This window comes from Ceratotherium simum, chromosome 4 (genome assembly GCF_057802395.1).
Source record: "Ceratotherium simum simum isolate JZ-2026a chromosome 4, ASM5780239v1, whole genome shotgun sequence".
Lineage (NCBI taxonomy): Eukaryota > Metazoa > Chordata > Mammalia > Perissodactyla > Rhinocerotidae > Ceratotherium > Ceratotherium simum.
The window spans coordinates 50078801-50100006 of NC_141903.1; the positions used below are offsets into that span (position 1 = coordinate 50078801).

At 39.8% G+C, this 21206-nt stretch overlaps 1 protein-coding gene across 6 annotated transcripts in view; it reads left to right on the plus strand.

The window, feature by feature from the left end:
* Nucleotides 1-15530: 15530 nt before the first annotated feature.
* The window catches only part of CEP120 (centrosomal protein 120), a 76493-nt gene continuing 70817 nt past the window's right edge, over nucleotides 15531-21206 (plus strand). For 5 of the 6 annotated variants that reach the window (XM_087429881.1, XM_087429885.1, XM_087429882.1 and 2 more), the window contains exons 1-3: nucleotides 15531-15646; nucleotides 15906-15983; nucleotides 19899-20055. In XM_087429881.1, the coding sequence (XP_087286007.1) occupies nucleotides 15935-15983; nucleotides 19899-20055 (206 nt within the window). In that variant the 5' untranslated portion in view covers nucleotides 15531-15646; nucleotides 15906-15934. Of the gene's footprint in view, nucleotides 15647-15824; nucleotides 15984-19898; nucleotides 20056-21206 lie in introns of those variants that run through there. The other variant, XM_004420264.3, reaches the window with a different exon arrangement.

Consider the following 21206-nt stretch of genomic DNA (forward strand, 5'->3'; position numbering starts at 1 on the left):
AATCATACAACCTTCCAAAACTGGATCAAGAAGAAGTAGAGAATTTGAATAGACCAATCACCAGTAAGGAGATCAAAACAGTAATCAAAAACCTCCCCAAAAATAAAAGTCCAGGACCAGACGGCTTCCCTGGTGAATTCTACCAAACATTCAAAGAAGACTTAATACCTATCCTTCTCAAACTCTTCCAAAAAATTGAGGAGGGGGAAGCTCCCTAACTCATTCTACGAAGCTGACATTACCCTGATACCAAAACCAGACAAGGACAACACAAAAAAAGAAAATTACAGGCCAATATCACTGATGAACATCGATGCGAAAATCCTCAACAAAATACTAGCAAATCGCATACAACAATACGTTAAAAAGATTATACACCATGATCAAGTGGGATTTATTCCAGGGATGCAGGGATGGTTTAACATTCGCAAATCAATCAACGTAATACACCACAGTAATAAAATGAAGAACAAAAATCACATGATCATCTCAATAGATGCAGAGAAAGCATTTGACAAGATCCAGCATCCATTTACGATAAAAACTCTGAATAAAATGGGTATAGAAGGAAAGTACCTCAACATAATAAAGACCATATATGAGAAACCCACAGCTAATATCATCCTCAATGGTGAAAAACTGAAAGCTATCCCTCTAAGAACAGGAACCAGACAAGGATGCCCACTGTCACCACTCCTATTTAACATAGTATTGGAAGTCCTAGCCAGAGCAATCAGGCAAGAGAAAGAAATAAAAGGGATCCAAATTGGAAAGGAAGAAGTGAAACTGTCACTATTTGCAGATGACATGATTTTATATATAGAAAACCCTAAAGAATCCACCAGAAAACTTTTAGAAGTAATAAACGAATATGGTAAAGTTGCAGGATACAAAATCAACATACAAAAATCAGTTGCATTTCTGTACACTAACAACAAAGTAGCAGAAAGAGAAATTAAGAATACCATCCCATTTACAATTGCAACAAAAAGAATAAAATACCTAGGAATAAACTTAACCAAAGAGGTGAAAGATCTGTACACCGAAAACTATAAAACATTTCCGAAAGAAATTGAAGAAGACACAAAGAAATGGAAAGATATTCCGTGCTCTTGGATTGGAAGAATTAACATAGTTAAGATGTCCATACTTCCTAAAGCCATCTATAGATTCAATGCAATCCCTATCAAAGTTCCAACAACATTTTTCACAGAAATAGAACAAAGAATCCTAAAATTTATATGGAACAACAAAAGACCCCGAATAGCTAAAGGAATCCTGAGACAAAAGAACAAAGCTGGAGGTATCACACTCCCTGATTTCAAAATATACTACAAAGCTATAGTAACCAAAACAGCATGGTACTGGCACAAAAACAGACACACAGATCAATGGAATAGAATCGAAAGCCCCGAAATAAACCCACACATCTATGGACAGCTAATCTTTGACAAAGGAGCCAAGAACATACAATGGGGAAAAGAAAGTCTCTTCAACAAATGGTGTTGGGAAAACTGGATAGCCATATGCAAAAAAATGAAAGTAGACTCTTACCTTACACCATACACAAAAATTAACTCCAAATGGATTAAAGACTTGAATGTAAGACCTGAAACTGTGAAAGTTCTAGAAGAAAACATAGGCAGTACGCTCTTCGACATCAGTCTTAGCAACATCTTTTCAAACACCACATCTGACCGGGCAAGAGAAACAATAGAAAAAATAAACAAAAGGGACTACATCAAACTAAAAAGCTTCTGCACAGCAAAGGAAACCATCAACAAAACGAAAAGACAACCTAACAATTGGGAGAAGATATTTGCAAACCATACATCTGATAAGGGCTTAATCTCCAAAATATATAAAGAACTCATGCATCTCAACAACAAAAAAACTACCAACCCAATTAAAAAATGGGCAAAAGACCTGAACAGACATTTCTCCAAAGAAGATATACAGATGGCCAACAGACACATGAAAAGATGTTCAAAATCACTAACTATCAGGGAAATGCAAATCAAAACTACAATGAGATATCACCTCACGCCCGTCAGAATGGCTATAATTAACAAGACAGGAAACAACATGTGTTGGAGAGGTTGTGGAGAGAAGGGAACTCTCATACACTGCTGGTGGGAGTGCAAACTGGTGCAGCCACTATGGAAAACAGTATGGAGATTCCTCAAAAATCAACGATAGAACTACCATATGATCCAGCTATTCCACTGTTGGGTATTTATCCAAAGAACTTGAAAACACCAATTTGCAAAGGTACATGCACCCCTGTGTTCATTGCAGCCTTATTCACGATAGCCAAGACTTGGAAGCAACCTAAGTGCCCATCAAGGGACGAATGGATAAAAAAGCTGTGGTATATATACACAATGGAATACTACTCAGCCATAAGAAACGATGAAATCCAGCCATTTGTGACAACATGGATGGACATTGAGGGCATGATGCAAAGTGAAATAAGTCAGAGGGAGAAGGTCAAATACCGTATGATTTCCTTCATTAAGTAGTAGATAATAACAACAATAAACAAACACATAGGGACAGAGATTGGATTGGTGGTCACTGGAGGGGAAGGGGGGAGGGAGGAGGGTGAAAGGGATAGTTGGGTACATGTGTGTGGTGATGGGTTGTAATTAGTATTTTGGTGGTGAACATGATGTAATCTATGCAGAAATAGAAGTACAATGATGTACACCTGAAATTTTTACAATGTTATAAACCAATGTTACTGCAATAAACAAATAAAAAATGAAAAAAAAAAATAAAATAAAATAAAATAGAGCTTATGTTAAAAGAAAAAAGTTGTATTCAACTATTTCCAAGATAAAATCTCTACTATCTAAAATGGTGACCACTGCTGGCTAGAGTTCTTTGAGAAATTTCTTTTGCCTTCTGCTGAGAAAGAGATAACAATGCTACCCTTAGTCCTGAACAATTCTGTACCAAAAGACACAGTCTTAGGTGAGATACACGGTCAACAAAACAAAACAAGTTTGACTGATTTCCTTACGATTAGGTTAGTGAAATCTCTTTTTGCCTGGAAGAGATTAAAAACAATAACAGCTTTTGTTACAGGATTAGTGAAAAGAGCTGATACCAGAGTGAAATATCAATAACTTCATATGTTATTTTATTCCTTTACAGCTATTTATTTTGGCCCCTCATATTATAAAGCTTTTTTGGGCCGGCCCCGTGGCTTATGGGTTAAGTGTTCGCACTCTGATGTTGGTGGCCCTGGTTCGGATCCCGGGTGTGGACCGACGCACCGCTTCTCCGGCCATGCTGAGGCCACATCCCACATACAGCAACTAGAAGGATATGCAGCTATGACACACAACTATCTAGTGGGGCTTTGGGTGAAAAATAAATAAATAAATAAAATTATAAAAAAAAAAAGGCTTTTTCTATGGCAATTGTTCTCAATCTTTTTAACCCCATCACCCGTCAGATCCAACACAGCCCCTAAGAATACCTAATTTTCAATGGGACAAGAAAGTGGCCTCATACAGGTGCAAATCAGAACGGGAAGGGTAATTTTACTTGGATAAAAAACTCGTAGATGCTTCTGCTATCCCCCCACTTTGATAATTACTACTCTATAATATTTTGTTGCCTTTTATTGAATATTTAGACCAGGCACTTACCTATAAAAAAAAGCTTTACTATAGTCTGCTAAACATTGTTAGTGCTACTCCATTCTCCCTTCTCCCTTCCTAACTGTATCCTAACTTTCTTTCTTGTCTCCAAAACCCATGTGCTTCAGGGAAGCGTGACTTCATCTCCAGCCTCAGAGCTAGGCCTGGTTGGATTAAAGGTAATCTCAAACGCTTGCAACAGTGACTGGTTTAGGAATAGGACCTGGGCAATTCAGCTGTGGCATTCCTCTGGCCGTAGGATTGTTCAGAAATGAGCATGAGAGCCAATGTGAGCCAATGAGGCTCCAGCTGCTTGGAAAGAAGTTGCCTTAGTGTTAGAAGAAAGCCCCTGGAAGAGACGCTTTCTTTCTCTGGAAGTCATTTTTTGCACTTGTGAAGCACGGGACTGTCACAGCCTCTCCCCAGTGAGGGAAGCTGACCTGAGAATGAAACAACTCAAAGTGGAGGGCACACTAAGGCACTTGCAGGGGCTGTACCAACCCCAAACCCCCCCCTACTTCTAAAGTACCAAGTGCATCCATTTCCTTATTCTGTAAACCATTCGGGGTAAAGTTTTCCATTTCTTGCAGCTGAAAGCTTACTAATACTGATACAACATATGTAATATTGAAGAATTCCTCAAAATATAGGTTTATGATTTTAGTGTGAACTCTGTTTCACTTCAGAGGTTGGAATGAATAGGGAAAGTGAAGCTGCTTTAGTCTCTGTAACTATCTACTTAAGTTAATCACTTAAAGTGATTAATACCTTGTGTCCATTAAATACAGCATAATAATATGGTTGGTTATAAGAGATGAGGGCTTTTAGCAATCACAAAATGTCCATGATCTTAAAGTAAATCTTAATAGGATTTGTGCTTAAACTATATTTTACCTGTAATGTCCTTGAGATCTAATCTTAAAATATCAATGCTGGTAAAAAGTGATTAAGATACATTTCTTTGGGAATAATTTATGTATCACATCACCACGTTGAAGAATTACATTGAAGAGAGATTTCAATGAGATTTCAAGAGGATCACAAAAATAATCCTAAAGTTTTTTAAAAGTGGTGCCTTTTCAGATAATTCATTCATTCCTTTAAATTTATTGAAATATTTTAAAATCACAACATTAAAACTGTAAAAATAAAAGCAGATCAACTTTTAAAAAAAGAACTCCCCTTTTTCCTTCTTTGGTGAAATCATTTCATATTTTAATCCGTTAACAAGCAGTCTAGGAAATTAGTACCTTTAATGGTATGGGGAGAAGGAGAGGTGGGGAAAAAAAACAGATGAAAGGTAATCCGCGTGATTATTTTCTAAGAGAATTGTAACTGCATTGAAAGTATATGTTTTTGAAGATTATTTAGGTGCCAAAATAATTGAGGAAAACCTGTGTTACATTTTGATAGAAAATCTTCTGCTCTTCAAAGATCTTTATTTTGAGGTTTCCACTTTCTCTCCATTAAATTCAGTAGTATTTATTTTGCAGACTACAGGTCCATAGGCACTTTGCCACCCATCCTCCATTATTTACTTATATTTAATTTTCTAGATTCATACATTCCTACACATTATAATAGCACGTGGCCACAGAAGAAATAAGGTATTCAGGCCAGCTGAATATTGATCATCTAGATTTAAATTGATTTCTATTTTGCTGACACACGAAAGTAGGAAAAAGAAAAAGCTACACCAAAAGAGAAAGCTCTTAAATTAAGGGAAAATGTATTAAATTAACTCTATCCTTTTTTTGTGTGTGGAAGTTCATGTTTGAGATTTTAGAATGGAAAGCAGTATCTGATAAGATCCAAACAACCAATTTGTAGGCTCTATTTCCAAAAAATCTAAAACATTTTAATCCAAAAAGACTTTGTTTTGGGATAGGACTTGTAAACAAAATATCTCAGTGAGTGAAATTTTGACCAAACTAAACAGCATATCTCGATATGTTATTATCTTTGACTACAGCCATGGTTGATTTTAAGGGAGTGGGAAAAAAAAAACGTATGGAATAATTTTGTCTCATTACTGGATATCAGATTAAAATACGTTATTTGATTTAAATGGATTTGAAGATAATGAATTCAAGGAACTGCTATGAAGTTCCACCTTTTCGTGTCAAAATGATAAGGTTAGGCAACCATACTCCTGAGAACCAGGCTGGGTATGGAGAAAGCTAATTGATTTAAGCAGAACAGTTTAGGAGAAAGGACTAGAAGAAAAGAAACCTGACCACGTGGGTAACATGAGCTCTCCCTAAGCTCTACTCGCAGAAGCGGTAAATTAACTGGTCAGGTGAGATAATAATTTGGTCCACTGCAATGCATTTGTTATACCATTTAATACTTTTTAAATGGAAGCAAACTCAAGCCCTGGAATGTCTGATCAGTTTTCCTAAAACTCAAAAGTTTACTTTAGTTTAAAAAGAATCACCAGTGAACTTGACTGAACATAGATATATGATAAATTTATTCAATTCCTCTGATTAAGTTCACAAATAAATTTTTCAAGATAGACAGAGATGTGAATTTGGATATTTGAAATTTGAAGAAACTCCTGGGAATCTTATGGCGCCTTGTGGTTCTATTTTGGTCCCATTAAGAAATAGGAGAAAGTCCCTGAAAACTTGTGATTTCTACATTTAAAAAACTGAAGCATAAAAGTTTGACAAAAGTCAAGCTTTGTTGAAGAAAACTGCTGGCCAAATATAATGAAATAATATTCTAGCATTTTATTTTGAAGAAATGAATAGTCCAAGAAAATTTTTAATATTCTTATAATTTATAATAGAGGATATAAGTCAAATACATCATATTAGTTTATGTTTAGAGTCCATCTACTGGCTAAAATTCATTATAGTTTTATGCATTCATTCAACAAATATTTATCGAATGCCTATTGTGTGCCAAGCACTATTCTAGACCCTGGGGATAGAGAGTTGAACAAACAAGGTCTCTGTTTCATAGAACTTAATTAAGAGATTGTACTTCATTGAACTTGTGCTATTGACATAATAACAATTTAAACAAAGATTTGGGATGTATCAAAACAGTGTATCAAACAGTGTTAAAATTCCCAACAAGAAAATAATAATAAACAAGTAATAAAATGTCATTTTAACCTCACCCTGCTGAATAGACATCATTTTGGTGTGTTCATATTCCTTGATAGAGAACAGAAACCGGTTTGTTAATAAACACTGCCTGGATGGTGGACAAAACTATAATATCCCATATCTTAGTACAATGCAAATATTATTTAAATAAGAATGATTAGAACTGGCTGACAAATACATATTTTTAAAAACATATTTAGAAAATACCTCTCAATGTATCTATAAGTATTGCTTTAAATTCTGCAGAAGTCTAGATTTTTAAATATTTTTTTCTTTGTTATTTTAAGTACCCTTCTCACTCCCTAATGGAGTAATCCTCTTTGCTTGTCATGTTTCTTGTGGCACTGCCAATGAGAACACTAATGAAACATAAAAGTTTATTATTATATTTCTCTTCTTTTTCTTCAATTTTCCTCTTTCTTCTCTTATAGAACAATCATATTTTTCAAGGTTAACCCACTCATTCTCATCCCTGACGTCCCTGCAAAATCATCTGTTTATAGTCATCTTAACCTTCAAGACTTCTCCCAAAGCATCACTGTAAATCTTTCTTTTCTCCTCTACTCCAATAACTCATTTCTTCTCATATTGTTAAAAAGTTTCTGAAATCAAATAGATTACAAAGTGTTTTTTAATGTTGCAGAGAATGGCTGGTGCAGTCTGAACAAGACAATCTCACAGCTACATTTCTTGATCTGCACCAAGTTATGTATTCACTTTTGTCCTCCACACATGTAAGCATTGTTATCTCTATCACTCAATATGACTGGTGCAGATATAATTCTAACATTGTTGTAAATTTAGCTTTACTTTTTTTTTTTTTTGGTGAGGAAGATCAGCCCTGAGCTAACATCTGCCAATCCTCCTCTTTTTGCTGAGGAAGACTGGCTCTGGGCTAACATCCATGCCCATCTTCCTCCACTTTATATGGGACGCCGTCATAGCATGGCTTGCCAAGCGGCGGGTGAGTTTATGCGTGCCTGGGATCCGAACCGGCGAACCCTGGGCCTCCGCAGTGGAGCGCGCGCACTTAACCGCTTGCGCCACCGCACCGGCCCCTAGCTTTACTTTTTTAACAAGAATTTATTGAGCCTCTACTATGAATTTACTCAAGACACTCTTCTAGGCACTAGGAATACGGTAATGAACAAAATAACATGCTCTCTAACTTACTGGAATTTAGGTTTACCAGTTTGGGGAAGATCGTATATTTCTGGTTAATGTTAGGATAAGCCGGTCAATGTTGACATTGCAGATTCTTAGCTAAAAACTTTTAAAAAGTCACTGCTTTTTACCTTGCATTCAATTCTTATCTGGGACATTAATCATTTTTATTATAAAAAAGCAATTCACATTTGTAACAATTGATAGAGTACACTAACATTCTATCACACTCAACAAGCCTAAGAGTACCTCTCAGCTAAACATTCAACCACTTAAATCTGGAGTAACTAGAACATCCAAGTCAACTTCCCTAAGAACTTCATATACTATATGGAAATAGCAATGATTTCAATATATCATTAGGATAATAACTTTAATCTTCTCCAACCCCATGGATCGTTATGCGGAAGTAGGATGTTACTTCCCCTTAGACATTATATTTCTCCCTTTCACTATTGCAAACAGCTTTTAAAAGGAATCTGGCTCAAGAATGTAAGTGAGGAGCTTTTCGAAGAGTTCATCAAGTGACTCCTTAACTGGAGAGGAGGGTTGACATGGATGGGGTTTGGGAGGGTAAAGGCTGAAGATGTAGTCCAAAACAAATTTCTTTGAAGTGTTGTGTTTTATCTTTAAAAATCAGGCAAAATGTCTATTTTATCCATTTGGTTTCATGTTTATTTTAATTTCTTACCATTGACCAACATTGTTCCTCCAGAATACAAGAGTTTCTACTCCAATTTCCCGGCACAGTTTCATAGTCTCAGGTCATATGTTTGAGAGTCACTGGGGTAGCCTAACACAAGTACTCAGAAGACCTGACCTCTGACTGTTATAGAATTGTTCAAGGTATCCAACTTCAGATTTTCTCATCCATTAAAAAGTGGTAAAACTCCTGCTTTACTCTCCACAGTGTTAATGGAAAGATCAGAAGAGTTGATAGGACATTGCTATTATTATTATTAAATACCTGGTTTGTTCAACAATCTGATCTTGGATTAGGGTATAAACATGAAATGGTTCCATTTTTCTCCAATTACTGATTTCAGCTGTGCTCCATTGAGTCTCCTCCCATCCCTTAATGACAGCTTGGTCAGATCCCATAGCTTTCTGATCACTTTCAGCTATTAAAATATCAGTTCAGTCCAATTTAATTCAGTTTAAAATTCCACCTCATATCTGAAATCTCATCTCCTTCCATCCTCCCTGTTCCAGCAAAGTTTTCACCTAAGGAATTTCAATTGGGAAAGGAATGGGATCAACTTTTTCACTCCCTCTCCTCTATTTCTTTTGGGACCCTTTCTCCTCCAAACAATTGGGGTCAAAGATGGAGAAAGACTGCAAATATCCCTAACTTAGCAGATGCAGGTGTGTTCTTGTCTGTTGCTCTTTCTCTGTTCAAGATCTATCAGTTTCTGATGCCCTCTGAGTGGCTCCCAGCTAAAGGCTGAATCTCTCCTGGGACACATGTGTGGATTGTTTCTAGGGGCAATGTTGATGGAAGCAGCGTAGGGGGCTTTCCCAACGCAGTGTAGCCTGTTCTGGAGACCAGCCTAACTCAGTCACTTTTGACTCCTCCTGCTCAACTGCTTCTGAAACCGGATCAGTTCCCATTTCAGATTCTACACCCCATAGCATCTTGTTGCTGCAGTCTCTTCACCTGGTGGCCTGTCCTCTTGGACACCAAATGGGTCAACTGAAGTGACCTACTACCAAATTCTCATCCACGGGAATCTTACACATCTTTGCCACAACAAAATGTGGATGCAGGCTGCTAATCAATCAATCTCTCTCACACACACACACACACACACCCATACACACACATGCACAGTCTCTTTTTCTCTCTTCTTCCTGAGGTGTCCACAGTGAGCTGCTGATCAGCAAGTCCATCCATCTCTGAGAGAGTTTCCTTTGGATCCACTCCCTTTTACTGGGCTTGGGGTGAGGAGAGGAAGCACTTCCACCTCTACAATGGGAAGGACCTCAGGCTCATCATTAACCACTCCTCGGCCCATCATCTTTGAATATAGTATTAGGTGGATGTTGGGCTGACGGTTGTGGTAGCAAAGCCAGTGTGGTCACCTCTTACAAAGCCCTTGAGAGGTGTTCGGACCTGTGTGCTCTTCAGAATGAGGGAGATATAACACCTCTCTGTCATCCTTTGATCATGGATGACAACTCCAAGGCAACAAAGTCCCCCTTCAACATCCTGTTACCTGTTACACCTGCTGGAATCTGCTTGGAAATGTACACATTTATGCAAATAAAAAGTAGCAAGTTGGCAGTACAAACGTGCAATAATTCAGGAAGGACAGTTTTGTGCTTTATGCAACTGTCAAGGGATAATGGCTTTGCTGTACCACTGGTGAAATGGTGCAACTAAGCTTGCTAGCTGCTTCCTGGCTGGGGGAGCTGCTTGTGCTATTGCTTAGGGAAGTGGGTGAGAAGTTGAGGGAGGGGGGATTCTTCTCTGAATCCAGGCCATATGTTTAGAGTCTTTCTCTTAATTCAAGGAAGGGTGTATTATTGCCTGTTGTAATTTTTTGTTGCTGTTTTTCGTTACAACACAGAGAGGTAGGGAATCATTTTATACCCTTCAGGTGTACTTGTAATAACAGCATTAAATAGAACCCTGTGCCAGAGATACCTGGTAGTACAGAAGACTCTGTGTTACCATTCAGTGGGGTCATGGGCCAAAACCCTCAAAACTGCCGTGGTCCAAAACCCTAACCTAGAAGCCTGGGGAATTTCCCCACCTGACAGCTGGCTAGGCTGGCATCAGCTCTTCCTCCACTATTGGCTTCAATGTTTCAAAAGGAAGCTTTTTAGAGGGAAAAAAAGATCAACACACATGAGACATTACATAATGGGTGAATCAAAGTTCCCCAATGTCACGTAGTGTTTCTCAGTGTCACAGTGGTACAGTGGCAGGTCTTTCATTCCAGCATCTACTATCTGTTCCATCCTCTAGCTCTAAAATGAAGCCCTCTCAAACGTCTGCCGCCTCTAGTTCATGGGCACTCTATCGATGGCATAGTCTTTCCAAAGCAAAACTGAGCAGCATTTTCTATTGGCCTGCAGCCCTTTTCCACAGTTCCAGAAGTGTCTTCAGCTCTGTCTGTTCTCTGTGGAGCAGGGGGCACTCTCCCACCCTATATTCTGCACCTTGCCTCAGAGAGAGCCACTCTGACACATAGCATGACAGGGTGGCTCAAAGCTCATCCCAGCCTGAAGTAAACCCTTGAAGTGTACGCCACAAAGGAGGGAGTGCAAGAAATGTTGCTTTTCTTTAGACTCTTAAATTCAACCCCAAACTCCTTCTGCCAGGCGGAAATTCAATCTCAGTCATCACTGGGGCTCCCTCCTCCACACACAAGGTGTTGTGCAAAGGTGCTGGGGTTCTTACACCGAGTAAATATTTGGGGAGGCCTCGAAAGTTTTTGCTCTTGCTGGTCACTGAGAAGCTGTCCATCATCCAAGCCTCAATGGTCCCTTGAAGTCTAGTGAGTTTGCTGATTCCGGGTCAAATTAGGGGCATAAGAACCTGTGCCAAGGATAATAAATTGGTGCTTAAGGTCTCCCTTCTCTAGGAATCCCACAGGGCCCGTCCCTGTTTCTGTCCCCTCCTTAAGGTTCTGCCAGGGAGTGGAATGTGGGTCCCCACCAGACTTTCCTTCATCCCTCTCCTTCCCAGGTTTAGGCCATCTCTTCTCCTTTCCTCCCTACTCCCTTTTCCCTGCCCTTCAGGGATACCAATTATAATCACCTTAACGAATTTAGGCCAAAGGTAACTAATCCATGGCTGGCAGAAGTTTTGATTTGGCTCCTGCAGTGTTTCTTTTTTTTTCTTTTCTTTCCCTTTTTTTTAAAACTGATATTAGTTACCAACATTTAAAAATTGGATGAGTTCACATAAAAATCTATAATTCTAGCTTCTTATGGAAATTTGGAAAATCTGGCTTTTACGGCATAGCGATAACCAGCTGGGGCAGAGAAGGGCTGTCCCTTTAGATAGCCATGGAGCTCCGCTTCTGCTCAGGCCCGGCCCGGCCCGCTTCAAAGTTAACAGCACCTGCCTGACCTGAAGGAGTGTTGGACTTTGGGAGGCTCTGCTGCGGTCTTTCACAAAAGCCAGGGAGAGGGGCTGCTTGGGGGGATGTCACCCTAGAACAGAAATATAGGCCAAGGAGGAGGGGTATAGAGGTGCTAGTTATCTTTGCAGAAGCAGAAAAGGAACAAATCACAAAATAACACCCGAATAAATTATCCTTCCACAGTAACAGTAAAAATAGCTACCACATTCAGAGATTTCATGATGGCCGAGGCCCTTAAAAGAGCGAATGCCATTTAATCCTCACAAAAACCACGTGAGGTAAGGACTATTAACCTTGTTTTACCCATGGCAAAACTGAGATTCAGAGAAAAGGTTGGCTAAGTCACAAAGCCAGTAAGTTGTGGAACTTGGAATGCAGGTTTGTGTGACTCTCCGATACTAGGCTACATTGCCTCTCCTACCACAGACATTAGTGGCCCTTCTTCAAAGGATTAAAGGCACCAAATTAATTGCCAAGTTTAATGAGGTCAAGTCTTGGATTGGAAGTTCCATCATCTTAGCACTAAGTGGGTACTAGTTGCTACCTTCACTCCCACTCCCTCTTCCAGAAGGAGGCTGTTTTCTAAGCACCTCTTGAAGGTCAAGTTCTGGCACCACGCTTTCACAAATAGCACTTATTCAATAGGTGTAATTTTATTAGGTCTGGGAGCTTGCCTTAAATTTTACCAAGTGTGCGTGTGTGAGGATCTGTGAATATGGTGGGGAGGGGACAAGAAGAGGGAAGGGACTGAGGAAGTGGGACACAGCTCATGATCCCTCCTGTAGTGGGCCACAGAAGTTGTTGAAAAGATCAAAAATATAGAGGCATACTACAAGCAAATTGTTTTTCCAAAATGTAAAATAGCTCCAGAAAAAGAAAGGCTTAAAATGAGTCAAAGTGCATTGTTTTGTTCCTTTTTTTGGTGGGTGTGTGGAAATTCATAGAAATAGAAAGCTACCTAATATGATAAGCTTTTAGGCTGACAAACTAATGAATTCAGAATCAAGCGTTTAATCAAACTCGTCAGGTTGAATTTGCATGTTTATAATGTAATGAATCTTACATTGTCTAACGGACAAAAATTTTATATTTTATTAGCATTTACTTATGTATTTTGAAACAGTAATTGGTACTTCATGAACTTATAACAAAATTTTCTCTAATGAATTTAAGCTAAAATATGATGATTTATGCTAGAATTGAAGTTACTACTGTTTAATATCACATATGAAAGGAAATTAGATTATAGAATAACAGATAAGAAGGCTATAAGTGCTGATGGAATTATAATTCCATTTCTAGATGGGATAGATGGGAAATTTCACGTCATTAATTTTGTACAGTCTGAAAAAAAAAACACAACCATGCCAACTAAGCTGATGACTTTTCAGTACCTGTGATGAGGTGGTTTTAGAAGTTATAGTGTTGTTTGGGGGAAAAATCCAGATAAAGGGAACTATGTGGAAATTTTACTATGTGAAAAAAATTTCTTAGTTAATTGTAATGATTTGTCAGTTTTTTTCTGACCTGAGATTATTCTCTGGCATTCAGTGATGGTTTACAATCTAGGTTTTCAGCCCTGCGTGGATATCTTAAAGCAAAACAACGAGGTGTACTGATGGCAATTCCTGGGTCTTTTACAGCTACTACTTCAGGTGTGAGACTGTTCTCATAAAAAGATAATAACGAAATGGCATTTAGTACATTTAAGTCCTGAACTAAGGAATCATGTATACTACCATTGTAGAGCTGAAACCTAAGCTCAAAGAGGCAAAGTGTCTTGCGTGAGGTTACCCAGCACGTAAATGGCAGAGGTGGGTCTCAGACTCTGATCTCCTGGAGTACTCTTTCCATTGGAGATGCTTAGTCTCATTGCTCTGACGACCCTTTGGCTAGAGTTGAAGGCTAAGTAGTGTTTTACAACACTGATAACCTTGTATTTTGCTTGTTGTTGTTGATTTGTTTGCTAATATTCTTTGAGTATTGTCAATGTGGATGTATTTATTAGACTGCTCAACAGAGGATACATTAAATAACAACATTGGTACTGCATCAACAAAATTTAGATCGTGGTCAACGCTACACGATATGTGACTAGTTTCTTCGCGAAGAATTTCAAGGGAAAAAAAATTGAGAGTGAGAACCTATAGATTAAAAGAGACAAGAGACAGATCCACCAAAACGTGTTTTGGAACTTCTTTGGATCCCGATTTGACCAAACCAACTGAAAATAATTATTAGACAATCAGGGAAATTTAAACAGTGTATATTTAATGGTGTTAAGGAATTATTGTTAATTTTTTAGGTATAATAATGTAATTTTGGCTAAGTATCTAATATTTTAAGATATTTAAAAAAATCTTTATCTTTTAGAGGTACCTATTAAAAGAGATGAATTGATATGATACAAAGGATTTCCTTCAAATTAATGCAACAGATGAAGATGATTGGTCTTTAGTTGATAACTGTTGATTATCTAGGTACCTGCGGGTTCATTATATTATTCTATATGACATCTTCTACAAAAGTATGCACTGTTCAACGATGGACCCAAAGTAGATCATTACTTTGACTTATATTGGATAATGCCTTATTTCAGGGAGACCTCGGAAGGGACCTGAAAGGGTCTTAGAAGTCGCCTAGTCCAATCTTCACATCCTCCTCCTTTTCTTTTGGGCACAAAGCGGGGGTGGGGCTGGGAATGAGGGGTGGGGATTGTTGTCTCTTCCTCCCCCTTCCCACCTACCGCGCCCGAGGTCCGGTTTCAAACTACATAGCCTCCAAAAGATTTCTAATCTTTCCTAAAATAAAGCTTGAAGTTGGGGGGGGGGAGGAGTGTAAAGGGAAAAATGTCAGTTGACAGCACTGAAAAACCTTGTTTAATTTTTGGTCTTGATTTTGCTAATTAGTTACTTTGTTGTCAGGGGGTAGAAGAACCTATACCTTTAATTTCCCTGCCCACGTGACAGTGTTTTTGTTTTAGCCAAATTTCTAATGTACAGGAAATTCTCGGAGAGCTTACGTCACTGCCAACCGTTACAGTAATCACCGTATTGACGCTACTTGTTTTCAAAGCGTGGAAACTTGAGGTGCCGCTCAAGGACAATTTAGGGATTTAAGAGTTTAGACTTAAGTCATTATTTTTCTGTGATTTGATTTTTAAGCAGTGTTGACCCTGGGGACCTGAACGGAGCTAGTCTCTTTTTCTGAAATCTCTATTGATACGCTGCTTCCCAGCTCGTATCTGGGGCACAAATCAGAGACTACTCTATACTCACACTCCTTACAAGGGAACTTCAGGAAGCGTTTACTGCAGGAGTGCGCTTGCGCAGTTGGTCCCCAACAAATCTCCCGCCTTCCCCTGTCCCGCTAGCAGGGGGCGCTGTGAGGTAATGGACTAGTTTTCTCCTTAGGGCTCTGGAACGTAGCGTAAAAGGGCATAAGGCGGAGCAGGCTGAGGGGCGTTCTATCCTCGACTGCTCTGGTTTCTATCACCTTTTGTCCTCCAGCCTTCCCGGGGCACTGGGCCTGCGGGCCTGGTTGCTAGGCAGAAGCGGGGCGCGGCGGCGGCCGCTACGGCTGCCCGGGAGTTTGAAAAGCGGCTACGCAGGCGGCAAAGGTCCTCAGGCAGCGGGCTCGCCTCCACCTGCGGCCGGGCCGGGTGGCCGAGCGGCTTTTGCCTTGAGTCGGGGCGGGTTAAGGGCTGGGCTGGCGGCCCGGGCCCAGAGAGCCGGCGCGCTGCGCAGCGGGGCCGGGCCGCAGAGCGGGGGCCGGGCCGCAGAGCCGGGGCTGGCGTCCGGGGCCGGGGGCGAGCGGTGGGACCCTGCCGGGGGTCGCGGGCTACCGCCACTCACTCGGGTCCCTCTTCCCCCCAGCAGACCCCGCCTGCGGGCCGCCGACCGCGACCATGGTCTCCAAGTCCGACCAACTGCTCATTGTTGTGTCCATCCTAGAAGGTGAGCGGCCCGGCACTTGCTTTTGCAGCTGCTGCTTCCGGAGTTTTAACAGAGTAGTGTGGGACCGAGGCTTTGTTAACCTTAAGAACCCTGTCATCTTGCTTTCGCGGCCCCAAAGACTTGTTCAAAGTTGTATGTAGTGAGGTCTGTTAGGCAATTGAGTTACAAGTCTCTCAGGGGATTATGAGAGCTATTAGGGATAGGTGGTATTTAGCGTGATCGCCATAGCCCCGGAGAATGTAGGAAAGGCGATTTCCGTCAGAAGCAGCATGTCGATGACTTAGATACGAGCTAAAAGTGAGCCTGGAAAGCACGTTCTGTTCAGTGGCCTCCGATAATACCGTTTGTAAGAACTTCGCTTTGACTGGAATACATGTTTCCTGCAATTTCAGAAGTATTGCGGAGGCCGTTCCCTTTACAAGTCTTGATGCGGGGCTCAGAAGACAGTGGTTGTCAAGAGGGTCTATTATACGTTTTGAAGTTTGGTTTGTTGAATGAGTGACGTTTGTTTATTGGGGACTCATCGAGTGTCTGGCACTGTGCTGAGAATGTAAGAATAAAACAGTCCTGGTTCTAAAAGCTAAGGGTCTAGCGTGGATAACGTGTCAACACATACTTCATCAGGGTGTGGAAGAGGGAATGTCCACCTCTGTCTGGGAGAGCTGGGGAAGGTTTCCCAGAGGAGGTGACATTTATTTGGGTCCTAAAGGATAATTTATAAGGTGAAAAAAGGAAGGAAGGGCATTCCAGGCAAAGGGAAGCGCAAAGAGCACTTAAGGTGCAGAAAAGCAAGGCATGCTCTGCGATTGCTTTAATTCAATGTGGTGGGAGAGCAGGAAAGTGGAGGGCACAGGGGAGGATAAGTGAATTGAGCGTAGGTTATGAAAAACATGACAAGAAGGTAGCATCTGAGTGGGCCAGAGGAATGAGTGGCTTCTCCCCCACGTCCCATGGGAAGTGTTTTATGGAGCCTGGCACTATTTGGGGGGTGGGAGGAAAAAGAATGTTGTAAACCTAGTTTTTGTTTTCTTTTTGTGAGGAAGATTAGCCTTGAGCTAACATCTGTTGTCAATTCTCCTCTTTTTGCTGAGGAAGATTGGCCCTGGACTAACATCTGTGCCCATCTTCCTCTTCTTTATATGTGGGACGCCTGCCACAGCATGGCTTGGTGAGTGGTGCGTAGGTTCGCACCGGGATCGGATATCGCCAACCCCGGCCGCTGAAGCAGAGCATGCGAACTTAACCACCAGGCCGCCACTTGGCTGGCCTGTAGTTTTTGAGTTTTGGAACAAAAGACTGACCAGAAGGCATAAAGTGTTCGGGCAGTTTTGACTGTTAGGTTATTGATTGTTTAAAGACATAGGACTGAAATCCTCTTATAATTTGGTTAACAAAAGCTTTTGGACTTGGAGCTGTGCCCCACACTATGAGGAAACAGAAGTATAAGGCGCGCTCTTTCTCTTCAAGGATGTAGGATTCTGTCTCCTTGGAAAGATCAAATGAATGTGCAGGACACGATATGTTGGGTTGTCATATAATATTAAAAAAATATGTGATATAGGCTGTAAACATAGGTTTTGTTGAGGTGAGTGGGGACTTGGCTGAAGTGCCTTGAGTGGTAAGTAAGCTTTAGATAGGTGAGGATGGAAGAAAATCATTCCAGGCGATGAGACAAGGCAGGCCAGCGTGGGAGTGAGCGTGGTGGGTGGAACAGTGAAGAGGTTAGCAAGAGGCCCGGGGTGGAGGAAGGTGAATATATAGGAATATTCTGGTAAGAAATAAGCTTCTATAGCTAGAGTGAATAAGCATTGGAGGATCTTGAAAGCCAAAGAGTTTAGATTTAATGTTCTAAAAAGTAGGGAGGCAGCATATAGTGTTCCTAAGTAGGAGAGTGTTTTTTGCAAGTTTAGTTTAGTTGCAGCGTGCAGGGGAGAGAACCTGGAGTCAGGGATGTCAGTTAGGTGTTGCCACAAACATGTCTGAAACTGGCTTGTGTCCTCCCTCCAGACTGTTCCTCCTCTTGTTTGTATTTCCATTCACTGTAACCATGCTGTTGCCTCAAGCCAAGAACCTGGGACTCATCAGCTTCCTGGGTTCCCTCTCCATCCCCAACTTCCAAATGGTCACCCAGTGTTGTTGGTTTTGTTTTTAAAACAATAGTAGGTGCTTCATGTAAACATTTAAATGAATGAGTTTCCATTGAGTGCCCTGCTGTTAGGCCCTCATTATCCCTCTAATCTATCGTAATAATCTCTTGAGTAGTGTGTTGCATCAATGTTTTCTTCTTTTCCAGAAGATGTCTACTGTTCATATTACTGTCTGGAGATAATCTTTCTGAAATGAAACTCGCATTTTCTTAAAATCCTTCAGTGTCCTTAAGGATAATGTCTATACTTCTTAGAATGGCATAGGTGGCCCTTTATGGTAGCCCTCTTGCCTACCTTTTCAGCCTCATCTCCCCTCCTGCCATATGTTCATATGTTCCCAGCCCTTCGACTATATTGAGCTGTTTGCAGTTTCTTGACTACATTTCTAGAAATGCCCTTTATTCAAAAGAAAATTATTGGGTTTCCACCGTGAGCAAAATTTGGGCTGTGTACTGGATTCAAAGGATGAGTAAGACAGGGTTTTCATTCTCAAGGTATTCATTATTTTGGGGACGAAGTGGGCCCCTGTTTGTTCCACTACATATCCTTTGTTCTCAAGCTTATTGGAGGTTATAGTTATGATCGTCTGACTGAAAATATAGGTTTTTTGATGTATGTGAAATTCATCTGGGGGAACCTAGTGATCTTTTAGAGCAGCTGAAAATGAGGTCCAGAGAGAGGCCTCTGTGAGTGCTAATTGAGAGAGCCATGCCATACATGGTAAGACTCCTGATAGGCGGTTTCAGATGAGAGCCTCAGGTTGAAACTCACAGATTTGCAATCAAGGTCTTTCTGACCAGCTTCATGTTTAACTAAGTAGCTCGCACCAGGTGAGTAGCGCAGGGATGTATTTACTTAACAGTGGTTATAACTCCCCTGACCAGGGCTCCCTCACCAGACCTATCAACAGGTTGACTGTAAGATTCTTATTGCTTTTTCCTCAGTTCTTTAGCTTTCTGTTTTCGGTGTTTTAAGTTTGTTTCTTTCCACTAGACCCTCAGTTCCTCGAGGGGAAGTACTCTGTTTTACTCTTTTTGTATCCTATAATTTGACATAATACCTGATTCCGAATATGTCTTCAGTAAACAGTGAAGTAAACAGGCAGTACAAATGAAAAGTGATGTGTAGGTAGACTATTTTAATATTTCTTGATAATATATAACATTGTCCTTGAGAAGAGTATGAATGAATACATGTGTTTATCTTTGTTCTCCTAATTTGTAAAGCGTCCTTAACTGTGTTAACAGGAAAAGAAAGATGCAGGTAAATTTGCTTCTGCTGATTTGATTATTTCCCAACTCTCCAGAGGACTTAACTGTTCTGTATTAAGTACTGGTATAGTAATATCTAAAATTGGTGTAATCACATTTTTAATTCTTAAATTCTAAATGTCATTGAGATCATTGCTCAAAGTGTGAACCAAGGACAACAGCATTGACATCACCTCTGATCTTGTTAGAAATGCAGACTCTCAGGCCCAGCCTAGACCTGCTGTACCAGAATCTACATTTTAACAGAGTCCCCAGATGATTGATGTAGACATTAATGTTTGAGAAGCACTAATTTATAAATGATAGATTTCAATTTGATTCGTGTTTCTTATGAATCCTGAATTTGAGTGGGTATGTGAGTATATGTTAGTGCGGTAGTTTATGGACTATATGATGTCAACCACTCTTAACATATATCAATTTTTAAAACACATGCTAAATGATCATATTTCATATTTTTACACTTCTGATTAACCCCTATAGTCTTTTTTTTCCAGGTCGCCATTTCCCCAAACGTCCAAAGCATATGCTTATAGTAGAAGCAAAGTTTGATGGAGAACAGTTGGCTACAGATCCTGTGGACCATACTGACCAGCCAGAATTTGCTACTGAGTTAGCCTGGGAAATTGACAGGAAAGCACTTCATCAGCACAGGTGACTTATTTTCAATTTGTTCTGCTCTTTTTTGGGCTGTTATAAGTAAATATTTTTATATCTCTCATTAGATTATAACAATATTTGTTGAGTGGTTTTCTTTAATGTGCCAGGAAATTTTCAAAGTACTTGGCAAGAATAATTGATTTAAACATCACAACAACCCTTTTTGAAGGGGGTATTATTATTTCTCGTATATTACAGATGAGAAAACTGAGGCCTTAGAGGTGAAGTAGCTTGCTCGAAGTCACTTAGCTGGATAGTGGTGGAGCCCAGCAAGTCCAGCTCCAGAGCCTAAGCTTTTAACCACGACATCTAGATTTTTTTTCTTTTTGCTGATATCTGAGACAATAGATATTCCAGAAGTGCCGTAATGCTGCCTACTCAATATTAAATATGGGTTGGAATTCATTGTAATTTCTATTAATTCATTTATTGTATATTTTACCTGGCTTGCAGAGGATATGTAGAGAGATATATAGTAATTATATGAGGGACTCTTTCTGATTAATTTTACACTTGATTAAGTCTGTTTTATATACTAATATATACCTAAAAGTTATAGCCTCTTATTTATTTCATGAACTCTGATGATCAGCAGCAGGCAAGAAAAATGATGCTTTTATTTAAAAAAAGGATTGAAAATATATTTCCTTCTGGGAAACACATAATCACTTCAAGACTTGCCCTTTCTTAGTAGTAAATCAAATAAAAATACAAAGTTAAAACAAATGAAAGCGAAGAGAAATTTATTTTCTTCTATTGCTAGATCACTTCGTGGATTTATTTGAAAGGGTATTAAATTCTTAGAAAATACCAAAATTTTGTATTTCCTTTCAGTAACTTCTGGAATATCTGCTTAGACAGGTCCTGGTATGAGACATTAGTGCCTGCATTGGTGGTTGTGTTTACAGTTGTATTAGTGCCACGTGGTACCACTCTGAATGTTGTAGGCTGAGAAAATAACACAGATAGATTGAATATATAAATGATGATTTTTTTGCCAAGGCAGGTTTCATAGTCATTCCATTAGATAAAAGTGATGGCAAAATCTAATCAACTTACTGTACAAGCCAGTATAGCAGTTCCAGACTCAAAAGAACCCATACTACACCAGTCAAGGTCATACTTTCAGAACATTGTCATATATT